This window comes from Caenorhabditis elegans, chromosome IV (genome assembly GCF_000002985.6).
Source record: "Caenorhabditis elegans chromosome IV".
NCBI lineage: Eukaryota > Metazoa > Nematoda > Chromadorea > Rhabditida > Rhabditidae > Caenorhabditis > Caenorhabditis elegans.
Genome location: NC_003282.8, coordinates 4,568,755 through 4,590,697, shown reverse-complemented (window position 1 = coordinate 4,590,697; position 21,943 = coordinate 4,568,755). Strand labels below are relative to the sequence as shown.

Genomic DNA, 21,943 nt, shown 5'->3' with positions numbered 1-21,943 from the left:
ATCTACAATAAATGCGTGAATTTTTTGAAAGCAGTTGAGAACTCTACGTCTAAACTCCCGCAATTTTCGTAGATCTACGAGTTTCTCGTAGATATAATTCTTGTGGATCTAGGTACATATTGTCGATAAATAACAAATTGCACAAAATTTCAGGATAATAAAAAATGTTAGAATTTGAATATTTCATATCAGTTTTACAATTCTACAAATGCAAAGTTTGTGTTCTCATTTTTAGGAGGCCTTTCAGAAAATATGTCTAAAAATGTTTGAAATTATCTGAAGCGTCTGAAAATAAAAATTGCCTGAATTTCCTGGAACAGTCTGAAAATCTGAAATAAAATGAAAATTTTGGAGATCTGAAAGTTACAGTTTTGCAATAAGACATAAGGTGTGCCAGAAAATGAAAAAAAAATTTATTAAACTAAATTTTAACCGGTTGAAAAATTAAATTATAACTAGGATGCGAATGCGACAATTCAGATCAAGAAAACCCAGAGCATTGTGGTCTACAAATTGAGATCAGTGTTTTTGGAACAAATTTGGAGATTATTTGAAAACGAACATTTTTGGAAAATGATAAGAAAATTGGGTGAGAATTGAGAAAAATAAAAATGCAGAAATTCTTCTTTAAGAAGATACAGTCTGAGATTGAAGAGCGGCAATTGTGGCGTCTCGTTCAGCGAGCTCCCGTCGAAGTTGCTCATTTTCACGTCGGAGACGGGTGAGCTCTTCTTCCCAACCACTTACTCCCATTTCCTGAAATATAGATTAATTAGTAATGAGAAATTGGTTTCCGATAAAATTTCAGAGGGGTACATTTTTAGGCTCACAGTTACTGTGCCACTTCCAAAATTATACTGGTTCAGCAGTCTGCTGCAATTATGCTTGTACCTCAGCTATTTTTTGTTATATTAAAACAGTTTTTATTGCTAAAAAATAGAACACAAAATTTCAAACATTTTTGCAGTTGACAACTTTCTGATGTCATTTGAGATAGTTGAGCTAGAAGCTTTTGAAATTAGGAGTTATAAATTCAAAACCAACTGTACATTAAAAACATTTGCTTTGTTAATCTTTTTTGTAAACATAAAATTTCAATCAATAAGCACAAAATTCAAAGTTTAACAACAGAATTAAAAGAATTTACAAATGGCCAGTGCCAATATTTGCATAGTCTTTGATATTTAGAAGGTGGTCATAAAAATGAAAGCTTATTGTTGTGGACGGTACAAGGAAAATATGAAATTTGCCACTTTAAAGGTACAAGTTATATAAAAATGGAGGCGTAAATAGGAAATCTCAACCACCTCTTTGTCTTCGCCTACCGACAACCTACGGGCAGTCTTGTATGCAAATTGTCGTAACAATGTTTGAGTGGTTCTTTGCGCCCCATTTTTTTAAAGCATTTTCCAGGCGAAAAGCGGAAACGGGAGGCTCGGGCGGCTCTTGTATGTCTAATTTAAGAAAAATAGCTTAAAATTAACTTTTTTCGAAAGTTGCCGGAAATTTTTAATACTCTGTGCCCTCCTTATCATATTTTTTGCACTAATTGTTTACCACGTGTTTCTTTATTTTTTGGATTGAATTTTTTGTCAGCTGACACCCGGAATCTATTTTTTTCTTTTTTCTTAAGAAAAACCCATTTTGCCCGAAAAGTCATTACCCTCTTACATACATTACAGTAGCAGCCTTGACTCACATTTACTAATCGGTTCAACTTTTGCAGTTGGGATTTAATGTCCTGAACTTCGGAACGGCCAGCGTCGATTTGCCGATCCAACGACGTTTCGATGTATTGGGTGTTCCTGAACAAACAAATGTTTTGCTAGTTTTGCAAAATTTGCAACACAAACCTGTTCGCATTATTTTGAGCCGCCGCATGATTGCTGCTCCTTCTGAAATTTTGCAAAATTTAGAGATCAAATCAAATGATTATAATAGGTAATATTGCCTGATAAAGGATGAGAAAATAGGTGCGAGTAGGCAATCAATCATATGTAGCAGCTATTGCAAGTTCGGAAAAGTGTATATGTTCTCGTGGGGCGCGCGGCCTCTTCTCTTTTCCCTACACTCTGACCGCAATACACGGCCGGCCGGCCGGTCGGGTAACAATAGGTGGAACAGAGATGGAGAAATCGGGAGAGAGAGAAGGTGTTTGCGCAGATGATTTTGTTGCAGTGTCTGGGTGTCTTTGAGCAGTAGGTAAAAGTTTCCAGGCGCAACTAATCAGTGGGTATTTGCTCAGGTATTTTTGAGGTGCGATGCCAACTTTACAGAGTATCTATGACTAGAGCGAAATAGGTACTAACTTAAATTGACAACATTTTTGGCTCATTTTGCAAATTTTCAAAAAAAAAAGAAAAGTGAGCAAAAAGTGTTTTCAAATTACATTTTGGATATGAATAGTATAAATACAATAAATTTGAAAAAAGTCAAAAAAACACCAATATTCTCACGCCAAGAACTATTTTTTTAAAGTTTTTGTCTAAAATTTTTGATTTTTGATCATGTTCGCAAACTCTTTTTTTAATAACTTTTTGAAATCTCTTATTTATAGTTTTAAAAATATATATGATAAGCTCTGTTAAGTTTTGATAAGCACGAATTATTGTTTCTGTGAATTCAAATCTCTAAAACGTCGTTTTTTATCCGGAAAAACTATTAAAATATGAATTCGTACTTTTTAATGTCAAGCACAAAAAGAATTAGCAAAAATTGGTTCAAATCAAGAATTTAAGATAAAAACTTTTAAAGCATGAGAAAATAGTTGTCCACGAGTAGTACACGACGGCTGGCGCGCCGCAGGTTTGCAAAACAAAAATTAAATTTTAAATTAGGTTCCCGCCCATATCTTGGCTACTCACATCAGTGGGACATTTCAAATGTCTTCTAACTTTTTTGAAGACTATGTCACTGTTGGGTGTGGCTACTTTTGAAATATCTGATGACCAGTGGTTTAGAGAAAATACATTGGTTAGTATAATTTGATAAGAATCTGATAAGAAACAGCGATATGAAATCTTTGATCTTCGAATTTTATAGAAAATTTGAAATTAATTTCCACGTTGGATTATTGGAGCGCGATTGCTTTGAGAAACTTTTTTGTTGAAATTTTAAGGCGGAAATATTTTTCGAAACAATTTTCGATTCCAAAATTCCCGCATTTTTTCTTCAAACTTTACAAAAAACTCACGATTCATTTTGAGGAAGTGACCGATCGATTGAAATAATGCTCTCGTTCATCTTCAAATGTGCAGAAATACAGTCGATGGAGGACGAATGAGAGAATGTGTCGCCTACGAGCATTGGCTGATCACTGGAAAATAGGCAGCAATAATGACGGGAAAAGGGAAAAGGAAGGACTGAATGAAGAGCTCTACTTTGGAAGAGCAGAAGGCGTGCTAGTGCTCCGTCAAGATTGAAATCGAGATAATGAAGAAATTTGAGACTCTTTGGTTGAGTGCGGTTGGGGAAGGGAAATGGAGGAAAAGGGAAAGAAATGGAATAAGATGAATGCCCCAAAGGCATTTAAGGAATATTTATCTTTTTGGGAATTTCAATAGTTAAGGCAGAAAGTGCACTTTGACATGCGTAGGTCGTCTCAAAGGTAGGTAGGTAGGCAGGCAGGCAGGTTTTTTCCTTGTGATTACTTTTCAATTTATAGTATAGCTATAGCCAACTAAATAGATATTTCTGCCTTTTCATAGCTAATTTTTTTCAAAAAAATTTGATTGCCTGCCACCTGACCGTGTATAAAATTTTGTATTTTCAAATTGAAAAGGTCTGAAAATTAGAAAATCCTATGGAAACATTTTTATAATTTTGGATTTCCAAAATGAAAACGTCTGAAAAATCAAAACTCCAACAGAAAAATGTCGAAACTAATAAATTTCAAATTTAAAAATGTTTGGAATTTATTTTTTCGTTTGCGAAAATGTGTTGTATTTTTGAACTTTTAGTGTGAAAATAGCTGAAAATATTATTTTTCTATCTAAAAACGTCATACGTTTCGGGAGCTATAATGTAAAAATTTCTGAAAATTTTTTTTTAAACATGAAAACATTTGAAAAATGGGAATTTTTTTTAATTTAAAAATTGTCAGAACTATTGAACTTCCTAGTTTAAAATTCAAAAAATTTTGAATTTCCAAAATGAAAACGTCTGAAAATCGAAACTCCAACAGACAAAAAGTGAAATTTTGATTTAAAAAAAACTAAATTAACGTCTCGGGATCTCCATACATTTATTCTTAAAAGTATTCGTAAAAGCTTCAAATCTTCCTACTTCCAAAAGCTCAGTAAATGTCATAAACATTGAAAACTCACAGAATGTCATCGTCAATGAGTCCGGTGTTGTCTTGGACATGATGCGACGTTGGAATAACGCGATGCTCCAACTCTGTAAACTTTTTCTCTATTTCTCTCTCACTTCAATCTCCTTCTACTTTTGTTATTGTTGTGAGCATGGCACACACACACACACACACATAGAAAAGTAATTGAATTTGGACATCTTTTCCCTTCCTAGCTCCTCCTCTAATGAGGTTCCCTCTTCCTTTGAGGGGCTCAAGCATGTGCTCTTTGAGTTGCTCAGTGTTGGGAGAGAGAAAAGTTTAGAGGAGAGTTCTTAATTTTCATTTTAAAAGGAACCTATCAAAGAGTTTCTAATTCTAAAACTTTCGAGTTTTTGAGCAAGAAAATGCTCCGTCACTCACGTGGCGACATGGAATTTGCATTCGCATCCAGTGTCTCTTCAATGATGGTCTCGTTGAAGTGTTTCACACTCAGACGTGGGCTCTTATTGCTCCATTTTTCGAATGTAATTGGAAGATTCTCGACGAGCGGAGAGTTGGCAACCACTGTGGATTCTCCTTCGGCTAGAGGGGCCTTCCTGGAAAAATTAAGGATTTGGAAAAATTAAAATAAAAAAAAACTTTATATAAGCTTACTTTTCTTTCTTTTCAGAAATGTGTTGGCGGCCGGATGATGTGGTTTTTGCGTAGAGTGACTTCTTGGGGCCCTACAAGAGAGTTTTTCAAATTTTGTTTCAAAAAAAGAAAAAACGTTGAATAATTTATGTTAAGTCTCAAAGGTTTTACGCCCTTCAGGCATTTCATACCTAAATGCGCTCTCGCCTGCCTGCTCTAATTATTAGAGTGAAAATACATATAAATTTAGCACAGCGCCCGACATTTTCGGGGTTCCGCTTCTCATTTTAAAAGAGCCACGGTTATAGGCAGTAGGCAGGCGTAGGCATTCTACAGGCAAACAATCAGAAATTTGCCTGCCAACTATAATTTTTTTTAAAATTCCCAAAACCTCACCTTCTTTTCCTTCCGCAAAAACGACGGTGTGAGCATTTTTCCAGCATTACGAAGAGACCTGAGAATGCTGAATATACAGAATACGGACGTGACTACAAGGGTGAAAGACAGGCGGAAATTGATAAAGACGGAGAGGCAAAACTACAAAGCACAACAACGATTACATAATTTGAAAAGTTTTGAATTTAAACTTTTTATGTAATAATCTGCCAAGATACAAGCACACATAACCAACAAAAAAACATGACTCACTTCGCAGCTAGAGCTTCTTTCTTTGACTTGTGCTCCGGCTTGAGTTCGACAATATGCATCGGATCCACCACTTGTATCGTTTTCTTGATCGGGAGTTGATTCGGTTTTGCTCTTATAGAGCTTGACGATGACGTCATTGGCATTGCAGATTCCGAAGAAGAGGTTAATGTAGACTTTGGGACAGTCATTACATGGAATGGATTCTCTTTTGGTGGACTAGGAGGAGTGAATACTGGAGCAGGTCTTTCCGTTTCTTTCGCCAACGACCTAATTGACAAGTCACGGATCGAAGAGGTTAATCCTTCGGGCTCTTCTTCAATTGGTGACGTCATTAGTCCTTCGATTCTTCTCGAGACAATCACTGCTTCCATGACTTCTTCAGTAGTTGGAGTCAAGTTTGTATCCATTGGAATCTCCTCTTCAGGAGATGTTAGATCTCCGGACATTGTCGACTTTCTCTCCTCGAGTAGTTCTGCGTGATCCGACTGACTTCTATCCGTGTCGAGTTTCAAATTTCTCGGTGGCTCGGGCACTTTTCGGTCTTCCTGTGGAGTTGTTGAACGTCGGCCGCCCATTACGAAGAGGTGACGTGGCTCCGGGGAAACTGGTTTTCGGGACGGACTTGTAATTGGTTCGTCGAGAGAAAGTTGTTGGATTGATGATGTAACGTTTTCTGAAATATATTGATTTTTGTAATTTTCTAAAAATAATTTCTGTTTCTGATCTTCTAAATATGAACTTCAAAAAAGCTAAATTGATAGATATTTGTGAAAATTCAGCATTTGTTGAATAGTATTCACTGATGGAATCCGGCAATTATTTAAAACTTGGTCTCGACACGACAGAAATCGTTATAAATAAAGGGCGCATAGAAGGTATTTTCTTCGTTTTTCACTTCTTTTTTAAACAGATATTTCCAATTTTGGAGTATAATTTTTGTTTTACAGTTTTTTATTTAAAAAAAAGTACAAAAAAGGAAATTGAGCAGTGAAGTACTACAGTACTTCTTCAAGGAGCACATTTTTTTCTTATTTTTTCCAGTTGCTTCGAGACCGAGAACTGTAATTAATTAATAAATCGTAATTCCAGTTTTTTCTAAATCCGCACTTACAGGTGCACGGGTTTTTTTCAGATAGGTCTCGAGGCGATAAAAACTCTATCGTACTTAGAAATAAATATTTTTCATTTTTCTTAATTCTCAACGAGTTTTCAGAAAAATTTCATGTTTTAAAATTAATTTAAAATTAAAAAAAATGTGGTATTGTAAATGATAAAACTCCAAATCTGGCTCGGCAAAAAACCGTATTTTCGCTATTTTTCTGGCTCAACTTTAACAACCCATAATTCGGTGGGGTCTTGTTGTATCAAAAAAGTCTTAACTGACGAAAAACGCGCAAACTATTTCTCTGTATTTTGGCTGTTGAAAGTTTTTTGATAAAAATGAAGACCACCGCGATATGAGCCGTCAAAGTAGAGCAAGATGTGCATACCTTCTACAACAACCCTCCGCTTCGCCAACGGAGTAGTCGCGGTAATCGAATAAAAGTCCGATGTCCTAACAGGCGACGTTGTCTTCTCTTCATCAAACGACATATCCTTCTGCTGATAAGCCGACGCAATTGACTGCAAATTTGTGTCTGCTCCTATGTCCCTCGATTTTCCGCCGTCGACGATCGCAAACGTCTGATACTTCCGCATCATTATCGGCGTTGTCGTCGAGAGGATGTACTTCTGTGCCGACTCGGGCTTCCGTTCATCCAACGATTTCTGTCGTTTCTCCTGCTTTTCCGATTTGCGTTCCCTGCTTCGTCCTCGGAACAATTCGAATTGAAGACGACGCAAATAGCTATGTTTCTTTGAATCCGTCGACTCACTTCTCTGCACTTTTCCCTTCTTTGCCAACATCACTGCATCTGCACTTGCTGATTGTGGAAGTGCTGTCTTCTCATCTTTAGGTTCCACAACAAATGTCTGATACTTCCGGATAGCCAAAGGAGTCGTCGTTGTTAATATGAACTTCTCCTTCGGCGGCGTCTCATATTCTTCCCATTCCCTCTTCTTTCTCTCCTTTGCTTCTTCCTTCTTCCTCCGATCAGCTGGTGGTCCGATCGTTGCAATTGGTTCCGTGATCTCGCCTTCTTCAATATAAGGATAATCCGGGCTTTTCGGACGATCTCCTATAGTAAAGGTGTGATGTCTCCGAAGACATTCCGGAGTTTTCATAACTATTACAAACTTTGGCTCGGGCACCACATCCTCCTTCTCCTCGAATAAATCCCGTCTCTCTGGCTCCGACGCTTGTTTGACCAACTTCTTCGCTGCTCTCTTACTAACATGAACATCTGACTGGGATTTTGTTATCTTCGTGATCTTGTTCATCTCCTCAGGTGACTTGTCTCGTATCGTAAAAGTATGGTGTCTTCGGATAGCTTCTGGAGTCTTCATTGTCAGTATGAACTTCTCCTTCGGCACCGGCTCCTCATACTTGACCTTCTCCTTCACTTCCTTGAACTTTACAGTTTCCAACCGCGTGTACTGGATCTTTTCTTCAGTGTCAACTTCCGTTGGATCCTTCTCTCCAATCGTCAGAGTTCGATGCTTCCGCAATGCTTCTGGGGTTTTGACGAGGAGGATATATCTTTCCGGTGATGTGAATCTTTCCTTTTTTGGGCTCGGAATAGGAGGCTGAACAGGTTCCGGAGCTTCTATCACGATAACATCTTCCGCTTCTTCTGGTCTTTCTACCTCCATCTTTTCAATAATCGGAATCGGACTATCGAATGTAGTCGTGGTTATTGTAGTGGTTGTTGTCTCCTGAATGATCCTGCGAACTGGTCCAGGTGTCTTTTGATTCGCATTATTGTCCAGCTCATTCACGTTATCCTCAGAAAAAGTCTCAGCAACTTGCTCCGATGGAAGCTGATCCACCTCCGACATGGTTTGGCTTTCCTCCACCATTGGGACATCTGGACTTGCAGACCTTTTTTGGCTGAAATATAACATTTTGTTTTTTTGTATGTTTAGAATATAAAATTCTAGCCTACCCCGGATACCGCTCATCAAATTCTTTGGTCACAACGAGCACATCTTCTTCCAGCTTCACACAAACGTGCTCTTTCGGTTTTGGAGGTGCCATTTCACTTTTCGAAATCAAACCGGCTTCTGAGATTTCCTCGATTTTGTCGTCTATCAGTGGAGTCGGGTCTTGAGGAATGCACACCTGCAATTTTGAATGTATTGCTTTTTGAACTTTTTCAGGATGGCGGGTTTATTGATCTACATAGATGGTGCTAGGGTAGACGCAGAATGTTAAAGATTCTCCGACAATTCCAGATTTCTACATAATTCCAAATTTTGAAACAAATGTTAATTTCAAATAATTTTAGACGAATTTCAGATTTGAATATTTTGATCAAAGGGGGGGGGGGGGTTCAAAAATTTGCACAATACGGGCACTTTGTAGAGTATTTCGTATTGTTGCAATAGCATGAGATCATCTTAACACGGCCTACCGGCCTGCCTACAAGGCGAACTCCGCCTGCTTCACGCCTACACCCACGCCTTTTGCCAAAACATAAGCGTTTTTATCATTGAATTAATTATCAGCAAGCTATATGCTCCCGGGTTTTCGTAAAACTTCAGAAAAACTGGAAATTTAGCTCACCTTCGACGTGGAGGGTACTTCCATAGACGATGATTTAATAACCCGATTCGCGTTCTGATCAATCCGTTTTGGAATTTGCTTTGGTTGACGGATTCTGCAAAAAAACATAGACATTTATCTGAAAGTTTTGCCGCAAAACAAAGCGGCGAACATGTTTGACAAAAACGTCAAGAAACTTTTGAAGAAAAGCGACAAAGCACAACAACACAAAAATCTCCGAGAAAAAGGGATGAAAGAAAGAAGAAGAAGAAGCAAGGGCTTATGGATGACACACTTGCATAAGTCAGCTTCTTCCTCTCGAATATATCATTGACGGTGAGGAGCTTATAGCCAGAGACACTTGTGCTCTTTTTTGGAGCCGGAGGAAGGAACAAAACAAGAAAAGTGGTTCCAGTCGTCAAAAAACCGAATGTTTTTGGTTTTCGTGTCATCGTTCACTTGGGTAATTGCTCTTTTCCGTGAGCAAACTATTTTTTTCTCCGAAAAAACATAAAGTTAGGCCTCATTATTATGTAGTAAAAAGCGCCGTTTGGTCAGAGAAATAAAAGCTCGAGAATCGACGGAATAAATGCATGAAGCTGCCCTTGCTCCAGCTCTCGATGAAAATGACGTGGGGGTGGCCTTTGTGGGAAACTAACACCTATTTAAATGCAGAGCAGTCTATTTTCCGATAAAAATATATTGCAGCAGGAGTTTGGGGCCAGGAAAATGTGTTATTTCAGCAAATTTTAATAGCACATCTATTTTCTCGAAAACTAAATTTTAAAACATTTTGGTCATCCCTAAAACATTTAAATGTCATGTTTCAAAACAAAAATTTCCAAATTTGAATGTTCAAAATTCGAAATTCGATTTGTCATATTTCCCGTTTTGTTGTATTCCGGCAATTTCAACTGGCTCAAGAAAACAAATAAATAAGTCAAGAATATTTGGCATCAAAATTATAATAATTTGGAACAAGCTCGTCAATCTCCTAGCAAAAATATGCCAGTTTTTGTATCCTTTGCCACGAATTTTATCGACGCTTCACCACTTTTTCGGTGTCTTTTGCAAAGTTAGCAGGTCGATTATTATGTTTTGATAGTATTTAGATTTTTTCAAAAATTTAAAGTTGTTCGAATTTGAAATATTTTTAAATCAAGAAGAGACAAAAAAAAATTAAAAAACCAACCCCGAAAAGCTTTGACTTGTTTTGATATTCGACGAAGAGCCACTGCTCTCGTTGCTGCTTCTGCCCAAATGCGTGATTTTCGTGAGTTTGCTCTTCACACTGTTCGCCATGCTCATCAACGGGCTCCGCGGCGTCGACGACATTTTCGCCTTCTTCTCCTTCGACTTTCTGATGTTGCTGCTCGGTGGCAAAGCGATCTGGAACAGAGAAAAATAAATGAATGAATTGGGGTGGAAAAGTGCAAGTAGTCGGCGTGTGTCACTGGTGTAAAATTCAAGAGCCGACGGCGGTGGCGGTGGTGGTGGGGGACAATCAAGGAATGAAGAAGCAGAGAAGGGGGGACAAACATGAAATTGAATGGTCCCCTGGGTGAATTTGCGACACGCCAAAACTTATCTTGTTTCTGCTTCTATTCTCAACTATTCCTGAAAAGGCATACAAGTCGCTGCTTCTGCTGCATCGAAAATCACATATAGAGTTACTTTTCGAAAATATGGGAAGTTTTAAATAGTTCAGAAACATGGTTGTGCAGCTTTTTTCTCGAAATTTCAGTAGTTTAAGCAGAAAAATGCAGTTTTGCAGCATAGTTCTGACCTAGGAATGGCCGTTTGCGTGAATTTGAAGTTACCTACTCCTGCCTTAGAAGCAGCATACGACTGCCTTCAAGGCTACCTACGCCTCTCTTCGCAGGCAACCTACTCCTGCCTTCAAGGCGGCCTACGCTTACCTTCACTGCGACCTTTGCCCACTTCCAAAGTAAGCGTATACACCTTCCTTCAAGACTACCTACCCCTGCCTACTTTTAAGGCGACCTAGGTAATCTACGCTTATCTTCATGGAAACGTATGCCTGCCTTAAAGTCCATCAAAGCAACCGGCGAAGCCTGTCTGCCTTAAAAACAGTCTAGGCCTGCCTTCAAAGTGACCTAGACCTACCTTCAAGGCAAGTTACGCCTGCAAAGCTTCAAGGTAGCCGGCACCTGACTTTAAGCGCGGTGAAGCATGACAACACACTGTTCAGTTTTTTGCCTGCCGTACTCAGGTAAATCTACACTTTACAATGTAATAGACAGGCAGGCAAGTAGGCCTATAATTATGCCTGTCTGTCAATATCCAAAATTTTCTAGCAATTCTTTCAAAACGGAAAGAGTAACTCAGAAAGTATCTGATTAAACAGAAAATGAAAATGAAATGCAAATTTTATGTAACATTTATTCCGCGCTCATTCTTGTGTGTCAATAGGAGGCGACAGAAAAAAAGAAATGGAAGACGATGAGGAGCCCCAGGAAAGAAACGGGGGAGCGTGTGAGCCAGAAAACGTGCAGTCGACGAATTAATCATAGTGGTTTTGGGTGGCGAATTGATGGGCAAGGGACATATATGACTTACATTTGAGTTGGCATCAAGTCGATGGAGCACATCAACTACGTTGCGGTTCTCGATAACAAGGTCACCTGTTGTTGTTTCAGATGTTGCTGCGGCAGCCGCTGCTGCTTTTTGGTGCTGGAAATTAGAGAAAAGAGCATTTTATGATGACATTTTTTGAGTATAGGTAGTTTTCAAGTAATGATAATTTGAAGGGTCTTTAATGTTACAAATCATAACTGCGGTATTTTTAATTGGTATCAAAAATTTGCCAAGAGCAAAAATGTTCCACAGATTACGTGTGAGCCGCTTAGTCTTAGGCTTTGGCTTAGGCGTAGGCTTAGCGGTGGGGTCATATTAAGGCGTACTTGAATTTTTCCAGAATTAAAAAAAAATTGAATTTTAACATGATTTCTGTTTTACTTTTCCAGAAAAAAATGCTCACCTCAGATATCCTAGAAGCATGACTCATAATCGACTCGTTACTTTTGCTCTCCGGAATCGGCGGACACGCCCGATTCAACGGTGGACGCCGACGAACACCCTGAAAATCAAAAAGTAAAGTAATTGATGGAAAAACCGCGGACACCTTGAGGAACCCGAACACCATTTTGCAACAACAGGTGTCTTTTTTGTGTTGAGTGACAGGGGGTGTCTAGCTCGTCAATAAAGTCTCGGTTGCTCTGGCGACCGGAGCCCGAGTGATACTGAGTCGAGCAGAGAGGAAAAGGAGGAAAAAGCTCAAAATTGACTCAAGTCAAAAAGGAATAGAGGCGGAAAAAAATAGGAAAACACAAAACTGAACAAAACGAGGTGGTCGTAAAAAGCACTGTGCACTGCTTTTATGACTTTCTTATTTTGAAGAGAGTGTTGGTGGCTCACCGTAAACATCTTGACTGGCTGTGGTGGTGGAGGTGGCCGATTTGATGGGATTACCATTAGTGTGGTATGTGTTCTTGGGTACGGATATGATCCGCTTGATGATGATCGGATTATTGATTTGTTTCTGAAAATAATATGATTGGGTTTTTAAGAATTTACAGTAAATTTTGGTGAAATTTTCAATTTTTTCCCCAAATTTCCTCTTTTGTAGCCAAGCTTAAAAATAATTTATAACTTGCAAGTGCAACCTTTCTAAACAGTAACATTTTTATGACCTTACTCAAAAATCGAAAAATGTAAACAGCCAAGAAATTGGCGGAGCCGATTATCGACTTTTCTTGCTTAACACATTTAATATTTTGAGATCCTTTTCCAAAGTTAAAAACTGTAAAAAAATTCCTAAGAATAATATGAAAAAGTCTAGAAATTTTGAAAATTGATAATTTTTTCCAAGTTGTTTTACATTGAATCAATTTTTTCCCGTTACACTTTTTGGCTAAAATATCCAAAAAACCCTTTAAGTACAAGGAAATCCGATACAAGGTGTATGTTCCCATTGAACAAAAAGAAAAGAAGATAAAATGATACCGCGAACAATAAATAGGCGGAGCTTGAGTAGCTACGTCCTACATTTCTGAGTCTCAAAAAAGTACATTTCGGCCAATTTTTGGAATGGATTTTCGTGGAGTTATGACGCAAATTCGAAAGTACAATATATTTTTGGAATTCTATTTTGAAAAAAAAAAGTTTCAAAAATTCACTGAAAACCTAAGTTTGCTCAAAAACTACAGTACTCTTTGGCTCTTTTCTTGCAAAAAAAAACAGAGTGACACAATCTCAGTTGTCTCATTTCTCATTTCCAATTCCTCCTTTTTTTTTTTTTCTTGCTTCAAAAGGACTCAAGTACTCAACTTGAAAAGTTGAACTTTTTTCTATCACTCACTCTCTTTTGTCTTGTTTTTTCTAGAAGGATTCGAAGTTTTGAAGAATGTTGAGCCAGTAAAACAAAAAAAGCGAACAATGGAGGAGAAGGGGATACCCAAAAATGTGCGGGGAGTTGACGACGAGCAATTTGTCAAAATCTTGGCGCGTCGTTTTTAGGAATTACTCTGCGGATTTGAAGGTTTTTTTTGCAATAGTTCAAGAACATTTTCTTTCAACCAAATTTTTGTGAAGTCAAAAATTTTTAGAAAACTGTACTGTCGAATTTGCCGAACATTTTCGGCAAATTGTGGTTTTGTACAGTTTTTTTGGAAGTTTAATAATTTCAATTTTAATCGGCAAAAATGTACGCATCCTATGAATGTTCCTACATCTATTTTGAAAAGTAAGTAAATTCTATGAAAACATCAAGAAAAAGAGGGAAAAAAGTTTCAAAAAGGTACAGTTCTAAGTGTTCCCATCTTATAAAAAATCCCTCTAAAAACTTCCGGCAAATTGATGTTCGGCAAACGGCAAGTTGGCAAATTTCCAGAAATGAACATTTCCGGCAAATCGGTAAATCGTAAAACCGGCAATTTGCCGATTTGCCAAATTTATAGAAAAAAAATTGCCGAACGGCAATTGCCACCCACCCCTATTGTGAGCCTCTAAACCTGAAGAGCATGACTAATAGAGATGAGGTAATTTTTTTGGAAAAGCCTCGAACTTTTGTAAATTTTCTCCAGGCCGTATACGCTTTCCTTTTTAGCAGAATCCATTAAAATCAAAAATAACTAGGAAATTTCCAAAAAAACTGACTTTCAACGGTGAGAGAGTGTGTGCGAGGGGAGAGCGCTGACTGAACAGTTTTGAACAAACGTTTTATATTTCAAGGACCTTAACTCAAGCGCGTTCATAAAAGGGGATACAAAGTTTGATGTCCAAACGTCTAAATTGTCTATACTAAAACCAACCGGGCTGGAGACGAAGAAGAAGATGAAGTGCTCGGCTCCATTGGCAACAAATAAGAAAGCGTTCAGAAAATCAAATGAGACAAAAAAATTGCCTTTTCCTCCTTCAGATTTTGAATTGGCCGAGAAAAAAAAAGTGACGGAGGGTTTGAGGAGGCTTTAAGAAAAGTCTTTTTGTCGCCGTTTTCGCTGCTGTCCGATTATTTCTTTTTGATGTGTGCGCGCTTGTGCTCTTTTCGCGTGTGTGCAAAACGAGCGAGAGAAAATTGACGAGCCGAAACGTAGTTGTAGTAGATATATAAGGGGGATATTATAATAAACACAGGGAGAGAGATATGACAGATATCATTTTCCCCCCAAAAAAAAGCCGAGCATAATTACTTACCGCCTCCATGGGAAAATGAGAGTCGATAAGACTTCCATTGAATGAATGTGGAATGATGATATGTGTCAATACGGCATGTAACAGGGGGATGGGGGTAATCTAAAACAACGGAAGTTGTTGGTAGAAAGGGTAACTTGATATTATATGTAGAAGAACGGAAGAAAATGGTTCAAAGGTTTCGAAGAACTGAGGAATTGAGGTTAGTTTACAAGAAATTGAATCACAAAAAGCAAAGGTTAAAGAAGTTAGAAATTTTATATTTCAATTGAAAAAAATTTATAAGTATTTTACGATTCGTTTTTTTTATCACTCCAAAATATTTTTTTTTAATCCTATAGTTAATTATTTTTGGAAAATAAGTACATATGAGTGTACTACCAAAACAGAAACAGCTAGTTTTGCAAACCTGCGACGCGTCGGTGTACTACCCGTGGACAAATTTGAATTTTAGTTTTGTCTGTGGTCTAACTGACGCACCGCCTTTTTTCTGAGCGGCACATTGTCGTGTAAAATTGTTGAAAAATTGGGGGTAGCATATACCGTACTTGTTAAAACGCATGTTAAGAATATATTGGAAATTTTATGTAAAAACGAAACACTAAAGTATATTTCAAAAAATCAAATAACTTTTTTTAAAAACAAATTCTTCTCGTAGATCAGCTTTTTTATCTTCTTGAACTTTCACGAGGTACCAGGCTGTCCCATCACGGCACTCTGCGTCTCTTCTCCCGCGTTTTTTGTAGATCTACGTAGATCAAGCCGAAATGAGACATTCTGACACCACGTGAACTTTAGCTAATAAATTCAGTTAACATTTTTTAATTTTTGCAATTTTTTCAATTAAAAAAACGAAAAGAACTACATCCACAACTTTGTAATTTTTTTAGTTAAAAAAAAAACATTCAGAAATTAGATAAAAAATTGTAAACAGTTATATTAGATCATTACGATTTTTATTGAGGATATCCTAATTTTCAAGCAAAAAATAAAACAATTTACCCAAAAATTCAAGATTTTCTAGACATCTGCACTTTTTAAAACGTGTTTTTTGCTCTATTTCAGCCCCGTTCATGGTTAATCTGGTTTGACAAGTTTCCAAAAAAAAAAGCAGGAGAAAAAACTGCGCAACAAAAAAGTCTAATCGAATGAAAATCTGCCAGTCAGCCACCCAAAAGTCTGTCTGTTTCTATGGCGAAAATTGGAAATTTGGAAAATTAAAAGAGTCGTAAAAATGAGCTTTTTGGAAAGAAAAGGAGGTCGTGGAAATGAATCAATTGGTGTGAAAGCCAACACACTGCCCAATATTTCCGTCGTCTCCAATTTCATATTCTCACACTTTTTTCGGAGATGCTTCTAGCTTCTCGGAGGGTCCCTTTTCCCAGCTTTTCTCCGCTTTTTTCCATTCATAATTCTTCAATTTGTTGTAAGATTGTCATCGAAAAAGTCCCTCTCTTTTCAAGGCGTGTGCCACATAAATTAGCACACTCGGCAGTAGAAGCTCGAGAGAGTGAGAGAGTGAGAGACGCAGAGAAAGTGTGAATGTTCTAGCAATTAGTCAACCATTCAAATGGACTTCTTCTCCGTTTTCTTTTGCTTCTTATATGTATTTCATGTCTTTTAGAAAATGAAAGTTCGGCCACCGTCTAAAAAATTGACTTTTTTTGGCTATTTTTGGCAAGTTTCCGAACGTTTGTTATTTGAGAACAATCGAACTTTGGCACGTGGCCGCGGGAAAGTATGATAGCCTAGCTTTTCTCTGAGGCCTATTTTCAAGAAAATGAACCGTTTTTATTATATGGAGGGTGGCCGAAGTTTCTTACTTTCTAGGCCACGCAGCAAAAAATGATTTATATTTGTCTTTGTTATATGGTCAGGAAGATGGAGAAGTGTGACCACCCTTTTTCAAATTGGAAAAAAATATCTGTAGAAATCTCCTAAACTCCAATGAAATAGGTTTTGTGGTGAAGAACAGAGGATAAACTCGTGGCCGAGGTTTTTCTTTTTTTAGGCCATGTGGTAAAAGCTATATTTTGGCTTTCCCCAACATTTGAGTGTGAGATGTTTAATGGGTCTCGCAGCGAATTTCGAAAAACCAATATTCATGAGGGGCCCTTAGTTTTTGGAAAAAAGTGTCTAGAAGCGATTTGAAATAAAAACGATTATCGTATACTGTGTTGTTCACGGGTAGTATGCATCATATTTGACGCGCAAATTTTTGGGGATACTGTACCAGAAAGTAACAGAGCGTATTGCTATCAATAATCATAGACTTTTGATCAGATAATTTTGAATGAAAATTATAGCGAATAAATGTTTTTTCCCAAAAATTTAAGCGCTACGAATATGAGATAAATATCTTTAAAAATCCAGAATTGAAAAAAAACTGAGAAAAAACAATAAGAGCCTAAAAATTAATGCCGAAACCACAGCACACCACCGAAAATGAGTTTTCCACTAGCAGTCAACACAGGTGAAAAGTCCTACGTACTGAAAAAATATGTGGAGAAAAGGTATGTAAATATAGAGTATGGGGCAACACAACGAGAAAAATGGGTTGGTATAGATGTGGTGGTGGGCTCTCAGAGCACATACACACCCAGCCAGCACGACGCTGCTTCTGTGGACGGACGGCTCTCAGTTTTTCGTGAATTATGCACAGACTCTTTCTGTCGTCGGGTGTGTGTGGTGCAGAAGCTTTCAGTGGGATCCGGTTCAGAAATTAATGTCCCACGTGGATTTTGAGTTTTGGGAGGAAACTACATAGGCCACCGAGGAAAGTGTCAGAAAATTATTTAGACTTAGAAACGCAGGAATGGCTGGAAGGGGATTCTAGGCCATCAGAAAATTGTTACCACGTGGCGGCCTTGTCCTAGTCCTAGGCCTAGTCTCGAAACATCTTCAAAGTTTTGCGGATCACGGGCGGTTCTTTGTTTTCTTTGACAGGTTTGAAGTGGTAAAACACTTAGAAATTTCAGGCTACTCACCACGTGGCCGAACCAATGTGGAAACTCTTTCACTCTAGAAAAGAATTTTTAGGTCACGCAAGACATTTTCTAGGCCATAAAATACTTCCTAAGCCACGTAAAGCCGATTGAGAGGAGGACGGCGAGATGGCCGAGGTTGCCAAATCCTTTTTTAGAATAAAGTTATTCGGAAATTTCCCAGAAACCTTAAGCACAAAAATTGAATTTCTAAGCCACGTAAAACTTTTCTAGGCCACGCAGTCTGAAAACTGGAGCCCTCCTAATTTGATAATCGAACGAGGGTGAGTTGATAAAAAATGTTGATGAAAAATGGAAATCCAGCAAAAATGAAAGCCATGCTTCTTCTTCTTCACTGGAGCCACTAAGTTTTTGAATTCTCACGGGAATTGATGGCTCTTTCATCACTTCCCGCCGCGCCAAGATATACCCCCTTTTCTTGATGAAAAGAAACGACTCACCGACTCATTTCGACCGTTGATTGGCGACTTCCCATACACGGGATTCGACGCTCCGATGGTGATACTAGGTATGCATTCGGCTGAAAAACATTGAGAATTAGAAGATTTTAAGGTGAGCTGGGTAAGTTTGAAGATAATTAAATATAGATATTGTTAAGATCTTCAGATAAAAGTTACTTTTCTAGGTGTTTTTCTATAATTTTACATGCCTGCGTGCCTGCCTATTGCCTATTTTGTTACATCAAATTATGGAGAATTTTCAATCTATCGATATTTTATCACAGAAAGTCTACAAAGGAAATTTTGAGAAATTCAAAAATAAGTTCAAATTTTTATAGCGATTCAAAAAAGCACAAATAGATTAAAAAATAAAACCAAAATTTTTTCCTAGAAATTTTTAATTTTTAATTGTTTTTCCAATTTACTTTTTCACAAACACATTTTAAAAAATATCGATTTTCCAAGAATTATTGAAAAATTTCAGGCACGCAGGTAGGCACAAGGCAGGCGCAGGCGTCAAGAAATCTTAATATTTTAACCAAAAAGTAATAGAAAACAAATTCTAATCAATAAATTTTTAATAAAACTAAAAGAAAAAATATTCAGAAATGATAAGAAGTAGTAGTACTGAAATCCAAATTCTATATTAATCTTCTAAAATCACAGCTTCTTCTATTTAAAAAAGCTTACGCCCACTCTTTCTAATGTTTTCTGGATTTCTATGCACTTTTTCAGCAGGCATTTATCTCGAAAAATTATATAATTTGGCTGAAAAATTTAATAAAATGCATGGTAACTCCAAATTCAAAAGACAAAATCCGCATTTCTCGGAAATTTTTTTTCGAAAAAAATCTGCTAAGATAGAATTTGACTGAAAATTTCGTTTGCTTTGGGCTCGGACCTAAAAATTGTAATTTTTTTTTGAAAAAAGAACAACCTTGAATTGTTAAATAGGTAAACGCCAAAATAAATTAATCAGTTACTAGTACTAAATCAAAAAGTTACAATTTGACCGAGTTCTCACCACTTTTTGACTGTAAATTAAATAAAAACATTCACTTTTTTTAAAGCTTTATTATAGTATTTGGTTTCCTAACTTACGATACTCAACTTTTCCCAAATTGCTTTACCCATAACTGATTTACTAGCTAGTAGATTTAGGAATCATTGACAGGCTGTGAACTATCTTCAAAATAATCGGAAGGTTTTTTGGATAGTAATCAATTAGATTTGAAATTATTACTTTTCATTATGCCCCAAAAAATTATGTTTCCAAAAACTACTCCAACGAAAAATACAAAAAAAGAAACAAGCAAACAAAACAACTTCTACCCAAGCCGAGAGCACAAATAAATATAGATGGACGAATAAAAAGGCATTCGGTAATCGGATCTCCCCCGGGGGTGCTTTCAGCCGCGAACTTCTAGATCACTTCCGCGGGAGACGCGGTGAGAAAAGCAGGGAGCGAAGAAGATGTGCGAGAAAAGTAGAAGAAGACGAAGCAAAAGAAGAAGCAACTCTATTGAATTGTGAAGACTCGGGGAGGGGGGCACTGCGCGTACATAAATCTTTCTTGAGCAGCATGTGCTAAAATGTCGCGAGCCCATAAACACGGAAGATTGAAAATGAGCAGGAGGAGGTGAGCAAAAGATGTTAGAGAGAGAGAGAGAGAGAGTGGGAGAGACGCAGGCAGTGTAGCAGTTTGGAACAACACCTCTATATTCATAGACATATCTTGAACATGTTCTCTGCCTCGGGCATTTTTGGCTAGAGACTACTGTAGGTTTTAGGTAGAAATAGGCCGACTTAGGCCGAAATATAGATTTCGCCGATCTGCCACCTAAATTTTCGAACAAAAAGAGCAAAATTTGCAAAGTGGGCAAAGGTGTCTTTGACTAAAAAAAAATCAAAATAGTTTTATTTTTTCCGCAACATTACTCTGAAAATTTTCTCAATTCTTTCAATCAGATTTTTCGAAAAAAAAACGGGATCGTGTGGCCGAGGATTTTCTCGGCCACGAAACTTGCATTACCTACCTAAAATACCTCAAAATTAAAGGTCAATGTTGAAATGAAAATTTGTTAAAAAGAAACGAGAGACGGAGATCAGGGCTGGGGCCAAAAAATAATTTTGGACCAAAAAACAAATAATTGAAATTTGCGAAAACCCAAAAAAAAAACACCAAAAAAATTGATGCTTGAATTTATTAAAAAAAAAACAGTGAAAAAGTTAAATTTGTATGGTTTTTGTTTGTTTTTTTTTGGTCTAAAACCCAAAAAAAAACAAAAAATCCCAGCCCTGATTGATATTTAGCAAAATCTTTTAAAAAACCTAAATTTCAAAATAAAAAATAGCTTAAAAATTATTTTAAAAACTAGTCAAAATTCAGAAAATTTTTGCAAAAATTCAAGTTAAAAAATTCACAATTTTAAATATATTTTTGTGGGCTCTTTGCGGACCTTTCTTTTTAATTTCTTGAACAAAAATTTGTTTTTAAAACTTCAACTGAATGCTCTACAAGTTGAAATATGAAATATGGTATGCATCTCGAAAAGTGACATCAAGACGCAGACAGATCAAACTGAATCCATATTCATGATGAAGGAGCACACTGGACAGATATACACGTTGTTTTGTTGTCTCCTATTGACTCAAAAAGCTCGTCCATTTGTTTTTGTTGTTTGTTGTGTATATACTAACAAGTCAAAAAAAGGCAATGATTAGGGAAGGCTCTTTCCAATTTCCGGTGTTCTTATCCGGAAATTGAGTTTTTTGTTGTTGTTCATCTTGCTAATCGAGATGGAGTTTCTGTACGATCATGGTTCTGGAGAAGGTCAAATTTGGTAGAACTTCAGATGAAACAAGAGAAAATGAGAAAAGGATCAAATTTCAGGATCCATGACTTACGATTAGTGGCTGCAGGGGCACGATAGAAAAACAAACTAGTACTATAAAAGTTTTGGTTTTATTTTTGTTGAGTGCAGCTAGAATTAAAGTTTCAACTGGGTTTCCGAACTGTTTGGTAAGATTTCAATATGTCTATTCTATTTTTGTGAATTTTGAGTTTGTGGCTGATTAAAATTGGGTACATTCATGTTTTGAAACAACTTTTCAAAATGATTCGAATTGGTTCAAAATTGTCGAAAAAACTGTTAAAACAGTATTAAAAATGATCCTATGTAAGAATATAAATTACCTAAAATCAGCACGAAAAAATTAAAAATCAGTGATAAATTTTTTAAAGCTATCATAAAGAAAAACGAAATTTTCTAGGAATTCTAAAATGGCAAAACAAATTCCTTCAAGAAATAGAAGGTGTGTGTAGCGATGCGAAAATGCAACTGGACACACACACACACACTTGGCTCAAGCTTCCTGCCTCCTGCTCCCGGTTTGTAATGAGCATTGAATGGCTCACCGCCGCCTACCTTGAAGTAATTACCAGTGTGTCGAGGAGCACGACGTTCATTCAGAAAACGCATTGTGCATTCAGGGAAGGAGACTCTCCACTTGTTTCTCTTTATTATGCACTTGAATCTGCAATTTTAAGTGTGCGTGTGTCTACTAG

General features: G+C 37.1%; 1 protein-coding gene and 9 non-coding genes across 19 annotated transcripts; 8 read left to right on the top strand and 2 right to left on the bottom strand.

Annotated features, from left to right (window-relative positions):
• Positions 1–400: 400 nt before the first annotated feature.
• Positions 401–21,857, bottom strand: F28E10.1 (the record flags this gene model as incomplete). 10 transcript variants are annotated; one of them, NM_001307315.4, is made up of 18 exons in its annotated part: positions 407–756; positions 1,700–1,805; positions 1,854–1,895; positions 3,194–3,316; positions 4,326–4,398; positions 4,715–4,890; positions 4,949–5,019; positions 5,324–5,381; positions 5,576–6,248; positions 7,066–8,564; positions 8,620–8,795; positions 9,240–9,333; positions 10,411–10,607; positions 11,799–11,912; positions 12,220–12,318; positions 12,657–12,780; positions 18,376–18,455; positions 21,804–21,857. In NM_001307315.4, the coding sequence occupies 18 exons, from the start codon at positions 21,855–21,857 to the stop codon at positions 628–630; spliced, it is 3,888 nt and encodes a 1,295-aa protein (NP_001294244.1). The 10 variants fall into 10 exon arrangements, with proteins under 10 accessions (NP_001023152.2, NP_001023155.2, NP_001294244.1 ...); NM_001027981.6 differs by lacking the exon at positions 21,804–21,857 and having other exon boundaries at positions 401–756; positions 18,376–18,410; NM_001027984.5 differs by lacking the exons at positions 18,376–18,455; positions 21,804–21,857 and adding an exon at positions 14,552–14,750 and having other exon boundaries at positions 406–756.
• F28E10.14 lies at positions 9,518–9,744 on the top strand. The gene has a single exon (NR_053123.1). It is a non-coding gene; the product is annotated as an Unclassified non-coding RNA F28E10.14 (non-coding RNA).
• F28E10.10 lies at positions 10,517–10,842 on the top strand. The gene has a single exon (NR_053122.1). It is a non-coding gene; the product is annotated as an Unclassified non-coding RNA F28E10.10 (non-coding RNA).
• F28E10.15 lies at positions 11,331–11,480 on the top strand. Its single transcript, NR_053121.1, has one exon. It is a non-coding gene; the product is annotated as an Unclassified non-coding RNA F28E10.15 (non-coding RNA).
• Positions 12,431–12,561, top strand: F28E10.13. Its single transcript, NR_053120.1, has one exon. It is a non-coding gene; the product is annotated as an Unclassified non-coding RNA F28E10.13 (non-coding RNA).
• On the top strand, positions 16,247–16,341 carry F28E10.7. Its single transcript, NR_053119.1, has one exon. It is a non-coding gene; the product is annotated as an Unclassified non-coding RNA F28E10.7 (non-coding RNA).
• On the top strand, positions 17,512–17,661 carry F28E10.9. The gene has a single exon (NR_053118.1). It is a non-coding gene; the product is annotated as an Unclassified non-coding RNA F28E10.9 (non-coding RNA).
• On the top strand, positions 18,262–18,379 carry F28E10.6. The gene has a single exon (NR_053117.1). It is a non-coding gene; the product is annotated as an Unclassified non-coding RNA F28E10.6 (non-coding RNA).
• F28E10.8 lies at positions 19,736–20,000 on the top strand. The gene has a single exon (NR_053116.1). It is a non-coding gene; the product is annotated as an Unclassified non-coding RNA F28E10.8 (non-coding RNA).
• F28E10.11 lies at positions 19,741–20,005 on the bottom strand. Its single transcript, NR_053115.1, has one exon. It is a non-coding gene; the product is annotated as an Unclassified non-coding RNA F28E10.11 (non-coding RNA).
• Positions 21,858–21,943: the final 86 nt, after the last annotated feature.